The sequence below is a fragment of the Brassica napus genome, chromosome C1, assembly GCF_020379485.1.
Source record: "Brassica napus cultivar Da-Ae chromosome C1, Da-Ae, whole genome shotgun sequence".
NCBI lineage: Eukaryota > Viridiplantae > Streptophyta > Magnoliopsida > Brassicales > Brassicaceae > Brassica > Brassica napus.
Window position 1 is genome coordinate 41,522,926 of NC_063444.1, and position 18,531 is coordinate 41,541,456.

The 18,531-nt window shown below is 35.9% G+C and overlaps 2 protein-coding genes and 1 long non-coding RNA gene across 3 annotated transcripts; 1 reads left to right on the forward strand and 2 right to left on the reverse strand.

Annotated features, from left to right (window-relative positions):
* Nucleotides 1-3,653: 3,653 nt before the first annotated feature.
* Nucleotides 3,654-7,460, reverse strand: LOC106395501. Its single transcript, XR_001279272.3, has 4 exons — nt 6,100-7,460; nt 5,931-6,001; nt 5,642-5,725; nt 3,654-4,038 (listed from the first exon to the last, which is right to left on the reverse strand). It is a non-coding gene; the product is annotated as an uncharacterized LOC106395501 (long non-coding RNA).
* Nucleotides 7,461-8,022: 562 nt separating this feature from the next.
* Nucleotides 8,023-9,549, forward strand: LOC106391484 (U-box domain-containing protein 29). Its single transcript, XM_013832149.3, has one exon. It carries the CDS (start codon nt 8,188-8,190, stop codon nt 9,439-9,441), a length of 1,254 nt encoding a protein of 417 aa, XP_013687603.1. The 5' UTR covers nt 8,023-8,187; the 3' UTR covers nt 9,442-9,549.
* A 6,107-nt stretch (nt 9,550-15,656) lies between these two features.
* Nucleotides 15,657-17,837, reverse strand: LOC106393497. The gene has a single exon (XM_048743973.1). The coding sequence runs from the start codon at nt 17,835-17,837 to the stop codon at nt 15,657-15,659; it is 2,181 nt and encodes a 726-aa protein (XP_048599930.1).
* Nucleotides 17,838-18,531: the final 694 nt, after the last annotated feature.

An 18,531-nucleotide genomic window follows, 5' to 3' on the forward strand; every position in this document is an offset into this window, starting at 1 on the left:
GTTAAAACGTCCATATTTATAGAAAACTTTCGAATCTGGTAGTTGTAATTTTCCTAGGAATTTACGACGAAAATTAGTTAGGTGAAGTTGGTGGATTCAAAATTTCCTCGCTAAGTACACGTAAATTATTTCCTCGTAAAGAACACGCTAATTTTACGTCGAATTTACGAAGAAAGCGTATTTCCTCATAAAAGTCACGTTACTTTACACCAATTTTACGACGAAACGGTTTCGTCGTTACTTTACGAGGAAATAACACTGATTTTATTTTTCTACGTAATTTCCTTGTAAACTCTACGTAATTTTACGAGGATTACTTTTCCTGGTTAATTTTCGTCGTTAAGCTTGTGTTTTCTTGTACTCAAAGTTCTTGTTTAATTATGCTAAACCTAACCGAAACTTGACCTAATTATGAGTAACTTAATTACATAAATACAAAATACTAAATGGTTTCGTACGAGTCAGCGAGCATTTCAGCCGTTTCCTACCCTATGGAATACAGAAATATTTTCAACACCTAAGTTTGATTTTTCGATTAGGCCAGCAACTTTCGGTCACCCTGCTTTCATCATCCACCGAACAAAAATAATAATATAATTTTACGTATTTTAAATTCAATGTAGGAGTAATAGAGTATATATGATCATTCAATTAAATTATCCATGCAAAAATAAATCAATGGAGCAAGGGAGAGATATGGTAAACCAGTTGAAAATACAGGAAAGAGAAAGAGCAATGGACCACACTTATAAGTGGAAAAAAAAACTGAGACAAAGTTGTGAGTACTATAGACAACTTTAATTCTCTTCACAACACTAAATTAAAAACAATCAAGTTTTGGTTAATTTTCTAGAGCACGCTTTTTAATGCTTTGGAAAATGTTTAGTTGTGAGTACTAAACATGTACGCCTCATTTCCTCTATAGTAATATATTTCAGTAATATAAATATACAAATATATATCTTACATATATAATCCACAAAAATGTTACAAATATTATTAAAACCAAATCGCATCACTCAAACCTTATTTTATCATTTTGAACTTATGTAATGGAACAACCGTACGTGATATTAGTCAAAAAAAAAAAAAAAACCGTACGTGATCGTGATCAGCAATAATTAACAAATAAACAGAAGGATCAAACTTTTTTTTTTTGAATTATACGTAAAATTTATTCAGAAAGGATCAAACTTAGTTCATTGAATTTGCATTATTTTCAATAATTATATAATCATGCAACCCCTTATTAGTTGATCATTGATTGACAGAGCATTATCATAAGTATTATATTTTACATTCGTTAAAAAAATTATTAAAAAAATTATTTACCAAATGCCTATGATCTCCGGATTCTATCTGTCAATGCTTTCATATGGAGTTTTTAATAGAGTATTTGCATTTATAATTTATAAAATTGAAAAAAATATATAATTTATCTATTTATTTTATTTAATAATATCATAAATTTATTTTTATATCCAGAAAAAAATTATTTATAAAATAAAATTACAATTAAAATATATATTTTTCAAAAAAGTGTTTCAAATTTAAAATATAATTTAATTATAAAAATTAAATTAAATTAAATTCTAAATGTTAAATATTATTTTTAAATTAATATATAAAATTAATAAGATATAAAATTAATTTATTTTATTTAATAATATTAAAATTATGTTTATGTCAAAAATGTTATTTTAAAAATAAATTTTACAAGTAAAATTAATATTTTTAAAAATAATATTTAACATTTAGAATTTAATTTAATTTTTTTAATTAAATTATATTTTAAATTTCAAGCACTTTTTTGAAAAATATATTTTTTATTTTAATTTTATTTTATGAATATTTTTTTTGGATATAAAAATAATTTTTAAAATGTTATTTAAAAATATATATATATATATATATATATATATATATATATATATATATATATATATATATATATATATATATATATGAAATATATTCAATAGAATTAAATATATTATATATTATATACTAATTTTTATAATAATTTTAAATAACATGTTTATATTGTTCTACCAATCATTTTATTAAATAGTTTAACTAGAGCATAAAGCTTATGTATCAAACTGCTTCTAAAGCATGCTGCTACGGCGTTATCATCCGCCCTGCCAATGAAAGCCTAAGTCAATTATATATCTTCATTAGATAATTACTCGGTTTAAAAGATTTTTGTTTCATGATAAAAAGCATGAAAAATATTCGACCGGGACATAACTTTGTGATAAATTGTTTTTAGTTGGTAAAGATGATTTCAGAATCAAAAGAAGTAGTAGGTTTTTGCAATTTATTTAGAAAAAAATTAATGCCTAAAGGAAATTTTCAGTTTTTTTTGCAGCAACATACGTATTCAGGATTCAAAATACAAAAAAAAAAACAGATAATTGCACGTGTCAGTCCTACTTTGTCTACATAAAGTCGGAGTCTCTAGTTTGGTTAACAAACTCTTAATCGATTTTTTTTATGTCAACGACAAAAGAAAAAAGAATACGTTACTGCTCATCACAGCAAGTTAAAATATTTTATTAACATATTAGTGACCAGAAAACGACACTCCACAAGAAAGAAACGCTTTTGCTTTCGCCCCGAATCAAACATCTTCACTCGAATAATAACCTTTTTTTCTTTATCCGTAGTGGAAGCTACAACACAGCTTATATTGTTAACGTTTGACGATATCTAACACAAATTTAAATGTCAAAAGTATAATTCGCCATGACCAATATTATCAGATTCTATATATATGTACCACATTTTGATACTTGCTGACTCGGAGTTTTTTCTGCGTTAACACAAATAATATAACTTCTTTGTAGTGAATGTACTACTAAAAATAAACACTGACCCTTAATTTTCCATTAATTATCAAGTGGATCATCTGAGCAGTCTAGATTTGGGTTTCTGCTCAAATGGTTTACACGGTGAATCGTAATAAATGATCGATTCATCATCTGGTATTAGTCAGAAGATATTTCAAACTCGGATCATGCAGAATGATAGCCAGTCCACTCTGTAACAATAAGCGTATTTCTTCCGAAACCGATCAAATTAGGCGATATGATTTATCAAAAAAATATAAGTACTACTAAAAATAAGACAAAAATGGAGCAAGTCCTTAGAGCATCTTTATCAATGTGACCCCATATGGGTTTCTTAATGTTTTTAATTAATTAATTGTACTTTAATTGTACTTAAGGATTGTAGTTAAGAAACTATTAGAATGTATGCTCCAATGGTAGTTTCTTAATTAGGGGTTTTTAAAAAAATAACTTTTTTTTAAACATAAAATTTATTTATTAAATAAAACATAGTAAAAATGAAAATTTTAAACATAGATTTTAAATTTTTTTCAAAAAACAAGGATTAATAAAATAAACGAGAATAATTTGAAAAAAAACATTCCGAACTCAGTTGTTGTCTTCATCACGTTCAAATTTACTCCATAAATGTTCAACCAAATAAGCTTTGAGTTGTTGATGCATTTGTCTATCACGAATTCTAGCTCGAACACCCATCATATTGGCGATATTTGTAGGCATATCTGTAAAAAAATCGAGATCGAGATGTGAACTTCCGGTGTCTTCTCCTTGTTGGAACTCTGAAACATCAAAGTGTGATTATATAGGCACAAGCATGTTTGATTCATTACATGTAATCGACTTTGATTCTTTACAAGTCTGTGACTTCAAAAGCACAAGAGTACAAGAAATGTTTGATTCTTTTTTTTTTTTTTACAACAAAAGGCTAGTAACCTAAGCAGATTCCAGACCCGTTAGCCACCTCGGGGGAATTGAATCAACATAAACCATAGCAGAAGGCAGATTCCGAGCACCACGTGCCAGCTTATCCACCAGCTTATCCGACAGTATACAAGTCACATAATACACAAGAGTAAAAGTGAGATAAAAAAGAGAGTGGCCCGTGAGAACACACTCGTACAAAGTGACATATGCATGAGTATCAGTCCGTGACATATGCCTGAGTATCAGTCCGCGACACAACAACCTACAAGACAGGACAAAAGCGTTATCAGTCCGTGACACACCAAACTATAAGACATTACACAAGCGTGTTCTCACAAGTGGTCACTAGCAGATAAGAAGAACCAAAGAAACAGAATGCAAGAACACAAGTTAGACATAAGAACAAGAAACTTAATTCCATTGCATAACATTTTAAACAGAACAACAACATAGAAGACACTGAAGAACAGAACATAGACGCTTCTTAACGATTGAACAAACAAGAACAAGATATAGAAAGCTAATTTTAAATGCAAAAAACAAAACATGAAACTGGAAATATGAAACATAGACACTCGTTTTTAACATCCCACACTAACTAGCCAACATTTTTGTAATTAGCTTCTTCTTTAGGGCTTATTCTTCTTCAGATAGTGGCTCTTGCTTTGCAATGAGTTTGTCCAACAGATCCATCTTGGACAATCTTTCTTTCACTGCCAAGTCTTTCTCCTTAATAGACCACATGGTCTGAAACTCAGAGAGAGCCTTGCCATCCACTACAGTTCTCTTACCAGACGCTCCTTTCGCTGCCTTCACACCAGGAGGTCGTTCCTCACCTAGATTGGTAGTTGCTTGAGAGCTAGATGATTGAGGACCGTCCTCACACCTTCTCTTCTTAGAGGTTCCATCAATCTTACTAGTAGTGAGTTCACACCATTTCTGGTCGAACTGCAGCTCTTCCCAAGCATGTTGAAAGTTAAATTCATCTTATAATCTTTGTAGAAGATTTGATGTGCTGCCTTCACAACACCATTCTCATTCATCCCACTAGTTTTATGTCTTGTTGCAGCCTCATAGGATCCAGAAAACTTGCAAACAAAATCATTTATCTTCTGCCACCTTTGCTTACATTGCATCGCCTCTCGCTTTTCACCTCTTTCAACCCTTGGACTAGCTGCAAAGTAAGCAGCTATGCGTTTCCAGAAAGCCTCTGCTTTTTGCTCATTTCCTACAACCGGATCTTTGCTCGTGTTTAGCCATGAGCTAATGAGCACTACATCATATGACAGACTCCATTTCTTTCTTTCTTTGCGCTCTGTAGGTGTCTCTTCAGCGAGGCTTGGAGCTTCAGTACATTGTGTGCCAAACAGAGGGAATTGTGAACTAACAGGCTCATGAAAAAGGGTTCAGGATGGAAACTATCTTGTTGACTGTTCAAAAGATCAACAAAACTGGGGCTTTGACCATACGGATTCGTTGAATCCATTTCTTAAACCGTGAAAGAAGAGAGAAAGAAGAAGAAATGTTTTGCAAGACTTGCAGAAAGAGAGTATGAAACGTGTTTAGAAGATGGAAAGAAAGTGGAAATGAACCGGCTTTAATAGATGAAAACAGAAGGAGATCGTGTTAGATAGGAGATTTTAATTAGCTTTACTCTTTCAGTTGGTTTAACATGAGTTGACATGTATCTAACTTATTAAGAACAAGCATATTCACTAACCACAACTAACTCTAACAAGCACTTATTCATCACACTCATATTCACTAACCACAACCTAACTCTAACCAGCATTTATTCCAGACAAAAGCAATAAAGAGTAAAGCAAGAAAATTGAATCAAGTAAAGAGAAGTGGAGTAATCGTACCATCACCAGTAAGCATACTTCACCAGAAACAGAATCCTCTGAAACGAGTGTTGATCTTCTTCAGGGACTTTCAAGACAAATCGACTGAGACATAGACATCACAAAACATCAGAACCGAACACATCACTTCACAGAAAGAAAAAGCTATCATTTTCAATTCAGTTCAAGAACCACATCACTGAAACCACAACTTCTCTTACAGATACATATAATTCATTCAAAGATCAACAATCATTGGAACCGAGAATCATACTTCCATGTGTGTACTAGCATATGTGAGTATAAATACCTGATATGAAGGAGCAAAATCATCATCGCTTGAATCAAGAGGATTAAGAGGTTTCTCCTCAGTACCCATTACTACACAAATCAACAAGAGAAGAGATTAATTACACACAACCTTAATAATATCCCCCACAAAATTGAAATAGTGTCTCCACCATAAGAAGAAGGCTAACCTTAGCAAATACAAACCGAAACCTCAGGAGCTCTATACCAAATCGTAACAATCTCATGAGTATAAGACTTCACCGGAACAGTGAAAGCACGAGAGAGAGGTCGCCGACGACAACGAGGTCGCTGACAAGAGCCACCGCGGGTGACGTCGCGGAGGAGAGCAGAGCGACCGAGAGGGAGAGAATCGTTTCGGGAGAGGAATCGAGAAAGAGATAAGCTGAAATGGTTGAACTGAGGGAGAGAACCGTTTCGGGAGAGGAATCCAGAGAGAGGAATTGAGAGAGAGATAAACTGAGGGAGAGAACCGTTTCGAGAGAGGAATCGAGAGAGAGATAAACCTCTCCTCCACCCACTCAGTTTTCGACAAACTCTGCCTTAGATCATCCAAAACGGAACTGAGTGAACAAACAATTGAAGGCCCCGACGGAGAGAAGACGAAGAGAAAAAGAAGAGAAACTGAAGGCGGAGAGAACAAAGTCGAAAAGAAAAAAGAGAGAAAAAGAAAAAGAAAAAGCATTTATTATTCAGGTTTGCCTACATGCTGACACGTGGCCTTTTACTTTGGCTAAGAAACGATGCCGAAAAGCACAGATTAAGGATCGATTATTAGAGTTAATTTTAGTTTTGATTTAATTAAATGCTGTTATTTCTTTAAAACCCCATTAAGATACCTATTATGCCCTCGACGAGATCGGAGGCCCCTCGTGTATAATATTGGTCCCATATTATACACACGCTTCTGGATTCTTAACTCACACGTGTATAAACATCATTACCGTTGGTCAAAGCTCCTGTCAAAACCACAGATCTAACGGTTACGACATTTGACCGAGCAAGACACTCAAACACGAGCTTTGATTTTTGACTCAAGACCAACAAATATTAGTTGAATCTCTCAGTATATTTGACCCCAAAAATGATCCCATTCAAAAATTTCACATAAATTAGAAAAATAAAAAATGATATTATTTATTGTATACATAAACACAATTTAACTATAACAAAAGAGTATACAAAATATAAAATAATCAATGTAGATAAAATTATTTTATTTTATATTAGATTTTTAAACATGATCTACAAAAAATGGACATGGAACAAATACTATCAAAAATTTCAAAATTTGAGATTTTTTCTTTATTTTATGAATATTTATTTTATCGATTTGTTTTTTTCTTCTGAAAAGATACATATATTTAAAAATCCAAATATATACATATGTTTGTGAATTTTTATAGATATTTGTATATTTCATCCGCTTTATTTAATGCAAATAATATTTTAAAAACTATACAACTATGTTTTTATAATATTTTTACATGATATAAAATAAAAAATTTAATTATATTTCATAAATTTAAGCATAATTAAATTATTTAGAAAAAGTAAAGAAAAACTTATAGTTTACATACAAAAATTATTTTACTTTTTTATTTGATACTTGTATAAGTAATATATTTGAATAAAATTTAAGAAATCATATGCTGGAATAATAGTTATATTAACTTATATATTTAATATAGTATATCTAATAAAACAAATGTACGCTTTTTAAAATTTTAATTTTAATATTTATATTTTATTATGTTTTTAATGGATATGATTTATAATATCGATTTTGCTTAGATATTCAGATTTTTTGAATCAAAACGAATTTTGAAGATATCATATACAACCGTACGAGCTTCTATAATTAATTGTTTCCTCTAGAATTTGACCGAAGATAGTATAGAGGAAGTATCTAGTTTATGATTTTATATTTCGTTTTAACATGTTTTATACAGAGTACTATAGCATATATCCAGTCATCCAGATATACATGAAACTGTCATGTCCGGCGAATATTTAGGACCGAATGTTTTTTCTTAACATTGTAAAGAGAATATTATGAAGAGAACTAAAAAAAAAAGGTTGAAGGGTGACGCAAGCGTGCGTTTGACTCTGTCTTTAAAACCACCTCCACTCACTTCCTTCCCCACCTTTCACTTACCGATACCATCTCTTCATCATCATCCTTCTCTCCGCATCCCTCTTTCAACTTTTATTTTCCCGCATTTTGCTCGCAGCATTTTTACGAAACCCAGAAATCAATGGGAACCGAGACGTACATTACGGTTCCTAGCTTCTTCAAGTGTCCAATATCTCTCGACGTGATGAGATCTCCCGTTAGTCTCTGCACCGGCGTTACTTACGACCGTGCAAGTATCCAGCGGTGGCTCGACGGAGGCAACAACACTTGTCCCGCCACTATGCAGGTTCTCCGAACTAAGGAGTTTATCCCCAATCTCACCCTTCAACGACTAATCAAAGCCTGGTCTGATTCCGTCGGCCGTTACGCCGCCGCTTCTCCGCCTCCGGATCCGACGTTGAAAGAGGTGAATGAGTCGTTGCGGAGACTGAGCCTCGAGAAGGACGACGAGATTCGTCTGGAGATTTTGGTTAGATTCGTGAAGGATTCGGACGCGAACAGAACGTTTCTCTCGGCGAGAAAGGATCTCGTACCAATGCTCGTCGATATCATCGCCGGAGGGACACGCACGACGACGAAGATCAAGCTAGTTCTTCTCGCGATTAAGATTTTAGATAGTATAATCAAGGGAGGGAGTGAGGAAGATCGGAAACGGTTATCGAATCTAATGTTAACAAACGGTGGCGGCGATTGCTTAACGGAGATTCTCCTCGCGATCCAGCGCGGGAATCTGGAATCGAAAATCGAATCCGTTAGGGTTTTGGAGGTCATCTCCTCCTTAGACACGCAATCGAAGCTAATAATCGCAGAGCGCGACGAGATTCTCACGGAGGTGATCACATTCATCAGCACAGAGTCAGATCCTTCCTTGATCGAAGCGAGTTTATCATTCCTAATCACGATCGCAAAATCGAAACGAGTGAGATCGAAACTAATCGCCGCGAAAACGATCACGAAGATCAAAGACATTCTCCTAACGGAAGAGACACCAAGCGTCGCCGTGACAGAGAAATCGCTGAAACTGTTGGAGACTCTGACGTCGAAGCGAGAAGGTAGATCGGAGATTTGCCGCGGAGACGGAGGCAGGTGCGTGGAAGGAGTGGTGAGGAAGCTGTTGAAAGTCTCGACGACGGCGACGGAGCACGCCGTTACGATTTTGTGGTGTCTCTGCTACGTGTTCGGGGAAGATAAGAGGGTGAAGGAGACGGTGGAGAGAAGTAACGGCGTGACGAAGCTTTTGGTTGTGATACAGAGCAACTGCTCGCCGATGGTGAGGCAAATGGCGAAAGATGTGATTAAGGTTTTGAAGGTTAAACCATCTGCTTCCGATTTGGTTGCATACGAGACCAAGACCACTCATATTATGCCATTTTGACTTTTACTAATGTATAAAAATGTTATCAGCTATTTTGAACGTAGATAATGTAAACCATACCAAGAAATTTTTTTTGTTAGTGCGGATCAATTTCACAAATATTCAATTTTGGTTTCGCCTGATTTGATTAAGAACTATACGATGATTTTTCTATATTTCAAAAATTTATTATGTGTTCAACACGCATTTAACGGTAAAAATGGTTTTAAGGGATAGGGTATTTTTAAATTCCTATCATACTTAAAATATTAGTCATTCAAAGTGGCGTATTTTAATAGGCGTAAAGTTATAGTATAATTTTATAGTAGGGAAGGGATCAATCAAGTGACTTATCATATCATCTGATTATTTTGATTTGTTAGCTGAGGCTATGTATGAAATTTGTATTGGCTAAACACCCACAGTTTTGCTGCAATCAAATTCAAATGACAGCTTCGTGTACTAATAAGAATAAAATTATGGGAAAATTGGAAATATGGAACAAAAATACAAGTAGATTGTCCATTTGCCATAATATGAATTATAAGTTGTCCCAATGCCATAATTTTTTCTGTAAACCCAATTAAATCCCTAATCTATTTTTTTAAACGTTTTTGTTAATTTAATTATTTAAAAAAAAAGAAAAAACAAAATTTAAAAAAGATTTTGTTAATTTAATTATTAAAAAAAAATGCAAAAGAGAAAAATTGACAAAGCCCGACGAACCCTAATTGTTGCCTCCTCCTTTGGCGATAGAGAGAAAAGACGATTTGAAGTGCTCCAAAAGGGGATCTCGCCGTCGCCGGTGTCCTTCTGGCCGGTAATACTCCACCGGTGTTCTTTTTCTTCTCAATCGAAGTCTCAGAGACCTCGTCTCACTTCGCGACTCGTTCTCAAGTAAGTCGCCGAAGACCACTGAAGCTCGTACCTCGCCGATAACTAAACTCGTGCCTCACCGCTCCGCTCTCACTCTCTCAGGCATAGTTTCAAGCAAACCAATCGATTCTCCTCAGGTTTGTCTATGAATTTTTTGCATGTCTGTGTATTTTTTACTTGAGCTTTTTTAAGAGCGATTTTGACTGTCATAAGTTTCGATTTTTGTTTCTGTGAATTATTTAGGCTTCAATCTTATCAAAGTTTCCTACTTTTTTGAGCTTTGGTTAAATTGTTTTTGTAGCAACCGATCTCTTGTAACTCTTGTTTTATCTTGTGACTTGTATTATGATGCATTTGTTTTATGAATATTGACTGTAGGGATTGTGTTTCTTTCATTGTTCACAGGTATGACAATTGATCAGTTGCCTAAATGCTTATTCAAATAGGGAACTGAAACACAAGTTGAGAAGGTCAACAACAGTTGTCGAACTTCCATACTTGCGAAGGTGGCGAAGTACTGTCCAGACGAGTACAAAGAAGTGTCGGAGGATCCGCTATTTGCTCAGGTTGTGGCCATTTATGTACACAAGCTTCAGTTTTCGGAAAGAGCGATCCACACCTTCGTTTGTAAGCAGCTTCTGACCGCAAAGCGTCATGAGTTGTGGTTCCATTATGCTAGGAGGCCTCTCAGATTTTCAATGCAAGAATTCTATGCGATCACAGGTCTGAATTACAATGACGAGCCTGACTTGGAGATTGATGACTAGGAATATGATGGAGGGTTTTGGAGTAAGTTGCTAAGGAGACAAAAAAATATTTCGGTTCAGCAAATCAGGAAGGTGCATGTGAAGTTGTGTAATACCTGGTCTCGTGTTGATAGGCTGAGGTTGGTGTATTTGTGTGTGATTGCTGGTATTCTTATGGCGAAGGATGAAAAGGTGTGGATCCCACACAAGTATATCAAGCTCGTGATGGACTTCGAGAAGATGAGGAAATATCTGTGGGGTCTTCACTCTTTTGATATGCTGGTGAGTTCCATTATCAAATCTATGGATAAAGTGAAGACGTAAAACAGTTATGTCGTAGATGGATTCTCGTATGCACTTCAGATTTGGTTGATGGAGGCTGTTTCGGACATTGGGTCTCTTTTGGGTCAGAAACTGAGAAAAGGCGTAACTACCATGAGGTTCAAGAATTGGAAAGGATCTGCTAAGATTTCCTATGAGGATATTATTACCATAGAGTCTAATTTTGCATCCACCGTAAGTTCTGTTTCCTTTAGTTGATGTTATTGATGTCCATAGTTCTTAAATTGTTGCGTCTTTAACCTTTTTTAAATTGTTTATTTTTTGTAGGGAGATGTGTTTCCATGCATTTCTACGTCTGGAAATTTCAAAGACGTGATTACTGATGCTGAGTTTGCTCGACCCTCTGAGATGAAGGATGAAAGAGTCGATCTAATCATTGACATGCAGCGAAATAAGTATGACTGGAGTAAGCATGTTTGGGCTTATAAGGAAACAGTAAAACCATTTCAGTACAGTTCTGAGGAAGATGGTTCAGATGAAGAAGCGGATGTAGAGACAAGTGATACTGAAATTGAAGACGAAATAGAAAGCACCCGTGTGTCTCCTACTAAGAAGAGGAAGAACAGGTTTCGGGATACTGGTGCCGAGTCAAGGAAGAAGAGGTTACTTTGCCAAAGATCAACCGAAAAATATAGAGATCTTGAAGAGGAAATGAAGTCCTATATCCAGAGTATGTTTAACTCTTCTTTTACTGCCTTAGAGCTCGAGGTACGCGAGGTTATTCAAGACCGCTTTATCAAATTAGAGGAGAAGATCCTTTCATCTCAGACTCAGGGTGGTGCGCCTGCTAATACTCAGACTCGTGGTGCTGATCCGTTTTGGACTCCTTCTGCTGCTATTGCTCCGGCTTCGGTTTCTGCTCGTGCTCCTGCTCCTACTCCGGCTTCTACCGAAGCTCCTGCTTCGGTTTCTACTAGTGGTCTGGCTCCTTCTCGCAGTGAAGCTTCTGCTCCTTATCACAATCGAGCTTCTGCGACTGCTCACACTGGTGGTCCTGCGAATGCTGCGAAGACAAGGTCTCAGACAAAGGTAAACAAGAAGTAGATCTTTTTTCATGTCTTCGGTTTCTGTTTTATTTTCATGTCTTCGGTTGCTTTTCTTTTTCATGTACTCGGTTGATATTCTTGCGGTTTGTAATATTATTGTAAGGATGATGTTGTCTTTGCTGTGTGTAATATTTATGTAAGGATGATGTTTTGGATCATGTGTGTAATATTATTGTAAGGATGGATGTCTTTCTTTGTAAAATATTTCTTTTAAAATTATTAATGTCATGTTTTGTGTTTTATAACCAGGATGCAGACTTGTCTGATGTGTTTGCCAGCTTATTTAGCACCTTAGATGTCAATGTAGGGACCCAAGAGCACTTACAGAAGACAATGGGCAACCTTACACAAGAGTCAAATGTTGACGGTTTTGATCCATCTCAAGACAAGCAGTCCGAAGGACCTTCTGCTTTCACTACGCCAATGACTTCTTTTCGGCCTGAGATCTTCAAAACACCATTCTTGATTGATAGTGATGATCTAGAAGTCTGTTGCAAAGCCAAAGACTACGAATTGGTTTTCCTTCCAGAAGACAAACGGGCCAAACTAATTGAATGACCTTGAATCCCACGTAAGTTGTATTTGAATTGTTTTACTTATTTTTCTCAAATCTACCTCATAAACATCATCACACCAATGCTTTCTCTTTACAGAGTACTTCAGATTGGGCCATCTACATTTGATGCAGAGTTAGCTTCACGGATAAGTGGGCCTAATATTTGGTTGAAGAACTTTGTGAGTTTAGCTCAGAATTATTTTGCAGATTGAATTTTGTTGTTGGTTCTCATTCCTAAACAAAATTGTATTGTCTTTTTTAGGACATGGACGCCATGATGTATTTGTTTCGGGAAAAAACCGCATTGCGTTGGTGGAGGCCAGACCGAGTCGCATTTTTGAACTGTATGTTCAGTAATCAGATCACCACGGCCTATGGCAAGTTTGATGGAAACAGGAGAGGGTACAAAATCGACGACAATTTTCTCGAGTATGGAAGAGGTGAGCTTCCATATAATGGAAGCACAGGTTCAGTATGGAGCGTTGACGTCGATCGTCTCTACATCCCTATATGTGTTAACCAAATCCACTGGATCTCTATTTACGTCAATCTTGTGAACCGGACAGTTGATGTCTTCGATTGTGGGGGTAAGGAGAACAACAGGGTCGTGGAAACTTTTACCGTCCTCATTCCACGAATCGTCAAGGCTGTCCAGTCGCCAGAGAGGAAGAAAGATTTCAATGTGAAACAGTATACTGTTTCATATGTCCCCATGCGCGGCCTAAACATGAATGGTAATGATTGTGGTGCTTACTCGTTGAAGTTCATAGAGTGCCATCTACTTGGCTTAGATTTCTCTTTGGTGAATGACGAGAACATCAAAGAAGCCCGACACAAGATAGCGTATGATCTTTGGGAAGCAGCAAATGATGAGGTCTTGTAGTCTCGGATGTCCACATTTAAGCCTCCAAAGCGTTTTCTGGTGAAACCTGTTGACCTCGGTTGAGTTTATGATGTTTTTGCTTGATGCTCTTAGATTTCAAGTTTGTTTCATCTTTGGGTTTAAGACATGGTTATTTGATTCTTACATTACTCTTATTGTTATGGAATTATTGCTTTGCTACTATTTTACTGTTTTATGAATTACTTTTAGGAAATAAATCACATAGGGTGTATACCCTGAACCCTAAAATACCATAAACCCTAAATTAGCTATGATTCATACCCTAAAACCTAAAGTAACTATGATTCATACCTAAACCCTTAATTAGCTATGATTCATACCCTAAATCCTAAATTAACTATGATTCATACCCTAAACCCTAAATTAGTTTGGATTCATATCAAAAACTTTAATATAGATAGGTTTCAAATACAATACCCTAAATCACATAAAGAATGGATAATAATTTTTTGTTTAAAAATTAAGAATTAAGTATATTAACATGACGATTTTATAGATTATTAAGTTATAGTTATAAAAATTAGTATTTTCAAATTTTGTCTTCATTTAGTTCTCAGATGTCGATTTTAGTGTATTAGGGTGTAGTATTTTAGCAGCCAATATAAGGGTTATAGAGTATAACCGTTTATGGTTTATACCCACTAGGCCCACCCGAAAGTTCTTAAAACCCGACCCTAAACCCGGATCCACACACCCCCCAAACACGTGATTTTCTTTTCATTTGTCGAAACTTAATAAAATAAAGTTGAGAGAAAAGGGGATTAGGGTTCTTTGTCTGCGAATCATGTGAATCTCGAAACGAAATCACAATGACCAGTTCGTCGACTTCTTCTGCTCATTTTCCTCGAATCTCTAATCATGGTGTGCCCACAAGATGTTTGTGTGGCGAGGGTATAACCACTTTTGGTTCATCGACGGCGGAGAATAGGTATTGACGATTCTACAGATGCAAAATCGCAAAAGATGTAAGTCCATGTTTCGATTTCGTGTTGCAGTTAAAACCATACTAACTGATTTTTGGTTTCTTTTGCGATAGAGAAAAACTGAGAATCATCTATTTAAATGGATTGATGAAGCTTTGATTGACGAGATACGGATGGTAGATGCAAAACATGAGAGAGTTGCTCAAGAGATTACGAAGTTTGAAGAAAGGGTTATGGAAAAAGTGAAGTCCGAGATTGTTAGAGTTGAAGCTGAGATGTCGGAAAAGCTCAAAGAGAAGGTGAACTTGGAGATTGCTAGAGTTGCACAGGAGATGAAACAGAAGCTAAAGATTGCGACGGTGGCTATTGTTGTTGTGGGAGCAATCGTAGGAATATGGACTTCTCTTACTGTCTGAGCAAGTTCTAGTGATTGGTTGCTTGTTGTCTGAGTTTGATGGGTTCAAGATAGCTTAAGTTTACATTATTGTTTTCATTATGATCGACTATAATACACTTAATGGCTTCTTGTTGACTTTTGGTTGCTGACTATTATCAGCTTCAGTTCACAATCTAATACTTATCGTTTGTTTTCTGTTGTTTCAAAGCTAATAGCTTCAGTTTATTGCTTCAGTTCACAATCTTCTTGTATGAGTTTATTGGGTATGAAAGAGATTAATGTTGCAGTAAATTGCAGTAAAAATACGAGAGGGATAACAAGATGTCTAATATCCATAACGAAGAACAATTAAATCCAAAACCAAGCAAAACAAGTTAATCAAGTAACCAACACCATAATGAAAAACAAGCTAATCAAAAGCAAGAAGATCCAAAACAACGAAATGGCTAAATAACTCTGTCACATGTAGCTCTGTTATGATTCTCTTCGCCACATCGACTGCATCTGCGCCTCTTTTTTTCTTGAGCTCCTTGCGATGAACGGAGTTTGTCTTCAACCGTCTCGTATCTGCGCTTTCTTCTCCTTCCTGCTCCTCTTCTTGATTCAGGAGGTACCATATTAGCATTCCGAACATCATCTGGAACAACCCAACTATCCTCAGGAACACCTATTGGATTGATAGTTTCTTGATAAGTTGTTCTCCAAGTGGAAGTCGTGTACATGTCATCCGTTAGTGAGGATGGGGCTCGACCAACTGTTAAACCAGCCTTGATTGCGTGTCTACATGGGATTTTCAGTAGGTCGTATTTCCCACATGAGCAGGTTCTTCTGTCTAAATCAACCAGGTAGTCGATTGTATCTCTGCGAACCAAAAAACGGTACTCGTCAACTGGCTGCACCAGAAACGTTTTACCTTTATTAAGCTGCCTGTCTATCTTTTTTTCGATGGCAATAGTTAATGGTTTTTTGTGCTTCCTGCTTCGTGTGCGGCGTTCGAAGAACCAACGGGTCAGCATTTCTCTGATGCTATCCAACAAAGGAATGACTGGATACTCTATTGGTGTGCGCAAAGCAGAGTTTATTGATTCAGCTGGGTTTGTCGTCCTGATGTCATACCTGAATCCTGGAAACTGACAGCGAGCCCACTTTGTAACATCTGCATCTATTAAATATTTTCCAATAGCTGGACTAATATTGCACACAGCTTGGAATCGCTTTTGAAAATCAATGACTCTATAAGCTTTAGAAGCTTTTGCAATCAATCCAGCCAGTCTCTTTCCTCTGTAATGTGTGACCACATTATTCAACAAATGGTGGATGCAAATTCCATGTTGAGAAAGAGGATGCACATTCTCTATTGCCTTACAAAGTGAGGCATTTCTGTCTGACACAAAAGCTAGAGAATGCTCGTCCGCAACAACAACCTTTAGCTGTCTCATAAACCAATCCCATGAACAATCATTTTCTGAGTCCACAACCGCAAACGCAACAGGATACAAGTTAGAGTTTCCATCTAAAGTTGTCGCAGCAAGTAATACCCCTTTGTATTTGCTATTCAAAAATGTCTCATCAACAACAAGAACTTGTCGCATGGCTGTCTGAAAACCTCGTACTGATTGGCCAAACGAAACGAAGAGAAATCTGAATCTACCATCAACATCGGTTTCATAAAACGTATGCGTTCCTTGATTAGCTTTTCTCAGCATGTGCAAGTACTTTGGAATTTTTCCAAAACTCTTCTCCGGCATACCTCTAATCATGCTAATTGCAAACTCCCGAGCATCCCATGCTAAGGACTTAGATATCTCGCATCCATGTTCCATCCTTATAATCTGTATGACATCATTATTTTTGGGACCTTCTTTCACACCATCATACCTATGCATTATTAGACCGCCAATTGTTTTTGCAGAAGCTGTCCGACCACCATTATTCATACTCGACGCAGCGCATGTATGATCCGCCACATATTTTTTGATGATGAAATATGTGGAACCTGATAACCCCTCAGCCCGAACACTCCATTTGCAAGGGTTGTATTTGCATCGGATGTACCAAAGTTTTCTGTTAGATTTCACAACTTTGTAATCGAAGTTATGCTTCATTGCTGACATTTCCAAAGCTGCTTTCAACATGGTTTTGTTTTGAAACGTTTCACCCCTCTTCACAACATCCATCAAAGAAAACCGAACACTTTTTCCACTATCGTCTTCTTTTGCACTTATGGCGAGAACATCATCTTCTTCATAGCCGTTTGAGTTAGAATTATCTTCAACATCCTTGCTTGATTCAGATGAACTAACACTGTCATCTCGAGGTGGAAATGAGGAAGGTTCACCTTGCTCTCTGAAAGGCGAGTTAAATTCCTCATTATCAACCCCAATGTTTCCGTTGTTTCCACTGATAGGTGAAGTAGACACACACAACCTTGTAGAAGCTTTTCCACGTACATATGTAAGAAAATTTTTGACTTGCCGATCACTCTCAATGATAACTGGGGGACAGTCTATTGAACTGATTAACTCCATAGGTAAGTAGCTTAACTCAAGCTCGACAAGGTTTTGGTCAATTCCAAAATCTTCAAATACCATACGCCTTAGGTCTTCAAAGGAACTTGTCAATTCCATGTACAGTACTCTACCTCGTTTTGTTCTTATCAACTGAAAACCCCATCCTTTAAGGGGATAAAAATTTCCACAACCCACAAGAAGCATAGATATGCATCTTCTTCAACAAGAAATTCAAAATTTTTGGATGAAAAAAAATCAAAATCGTCTCACCAAGAAGAAGACCACGATTTTTAAAAAAATATATATATACTTGGAAAACACGAAATTTAAGGAAAATAGATTTAGAATATATTCTCTTAACAGATTTTGGAGATATTTAAGGAAAATATACAATTTGAAATTCGTAGAACATACATTACGTTGTCCAAAGAATAAAGCAATGTGGTAGATTATGGAATCATATTATGGCAGAGTCATGAGACATGACAGATTTTGTCATTTCGCCTCTATAGATATATAGAAAATAATTGTTAATCAAATCTACCGTAGTTCAGAAATAAAAGATATGGTAGTCGTTTAATTCTACCATGTCTACCGTAGTTCAGAAATAAAAGAAATAGTAGTCGTTCAATTCTACCATGCTAGAATTATAACAAATGGTCGATTTAACGTTCTGCTGGTTGCAGATATTCATGTAGTTAGCCGAATATGCAATCTGCATCCTCGTAGACACTAGATTATGTTTTCTGCCATCGGTTGACCAAAATATGAAATTGTGTTCCACAAATATTTATTCAACAAAAGTATTTTT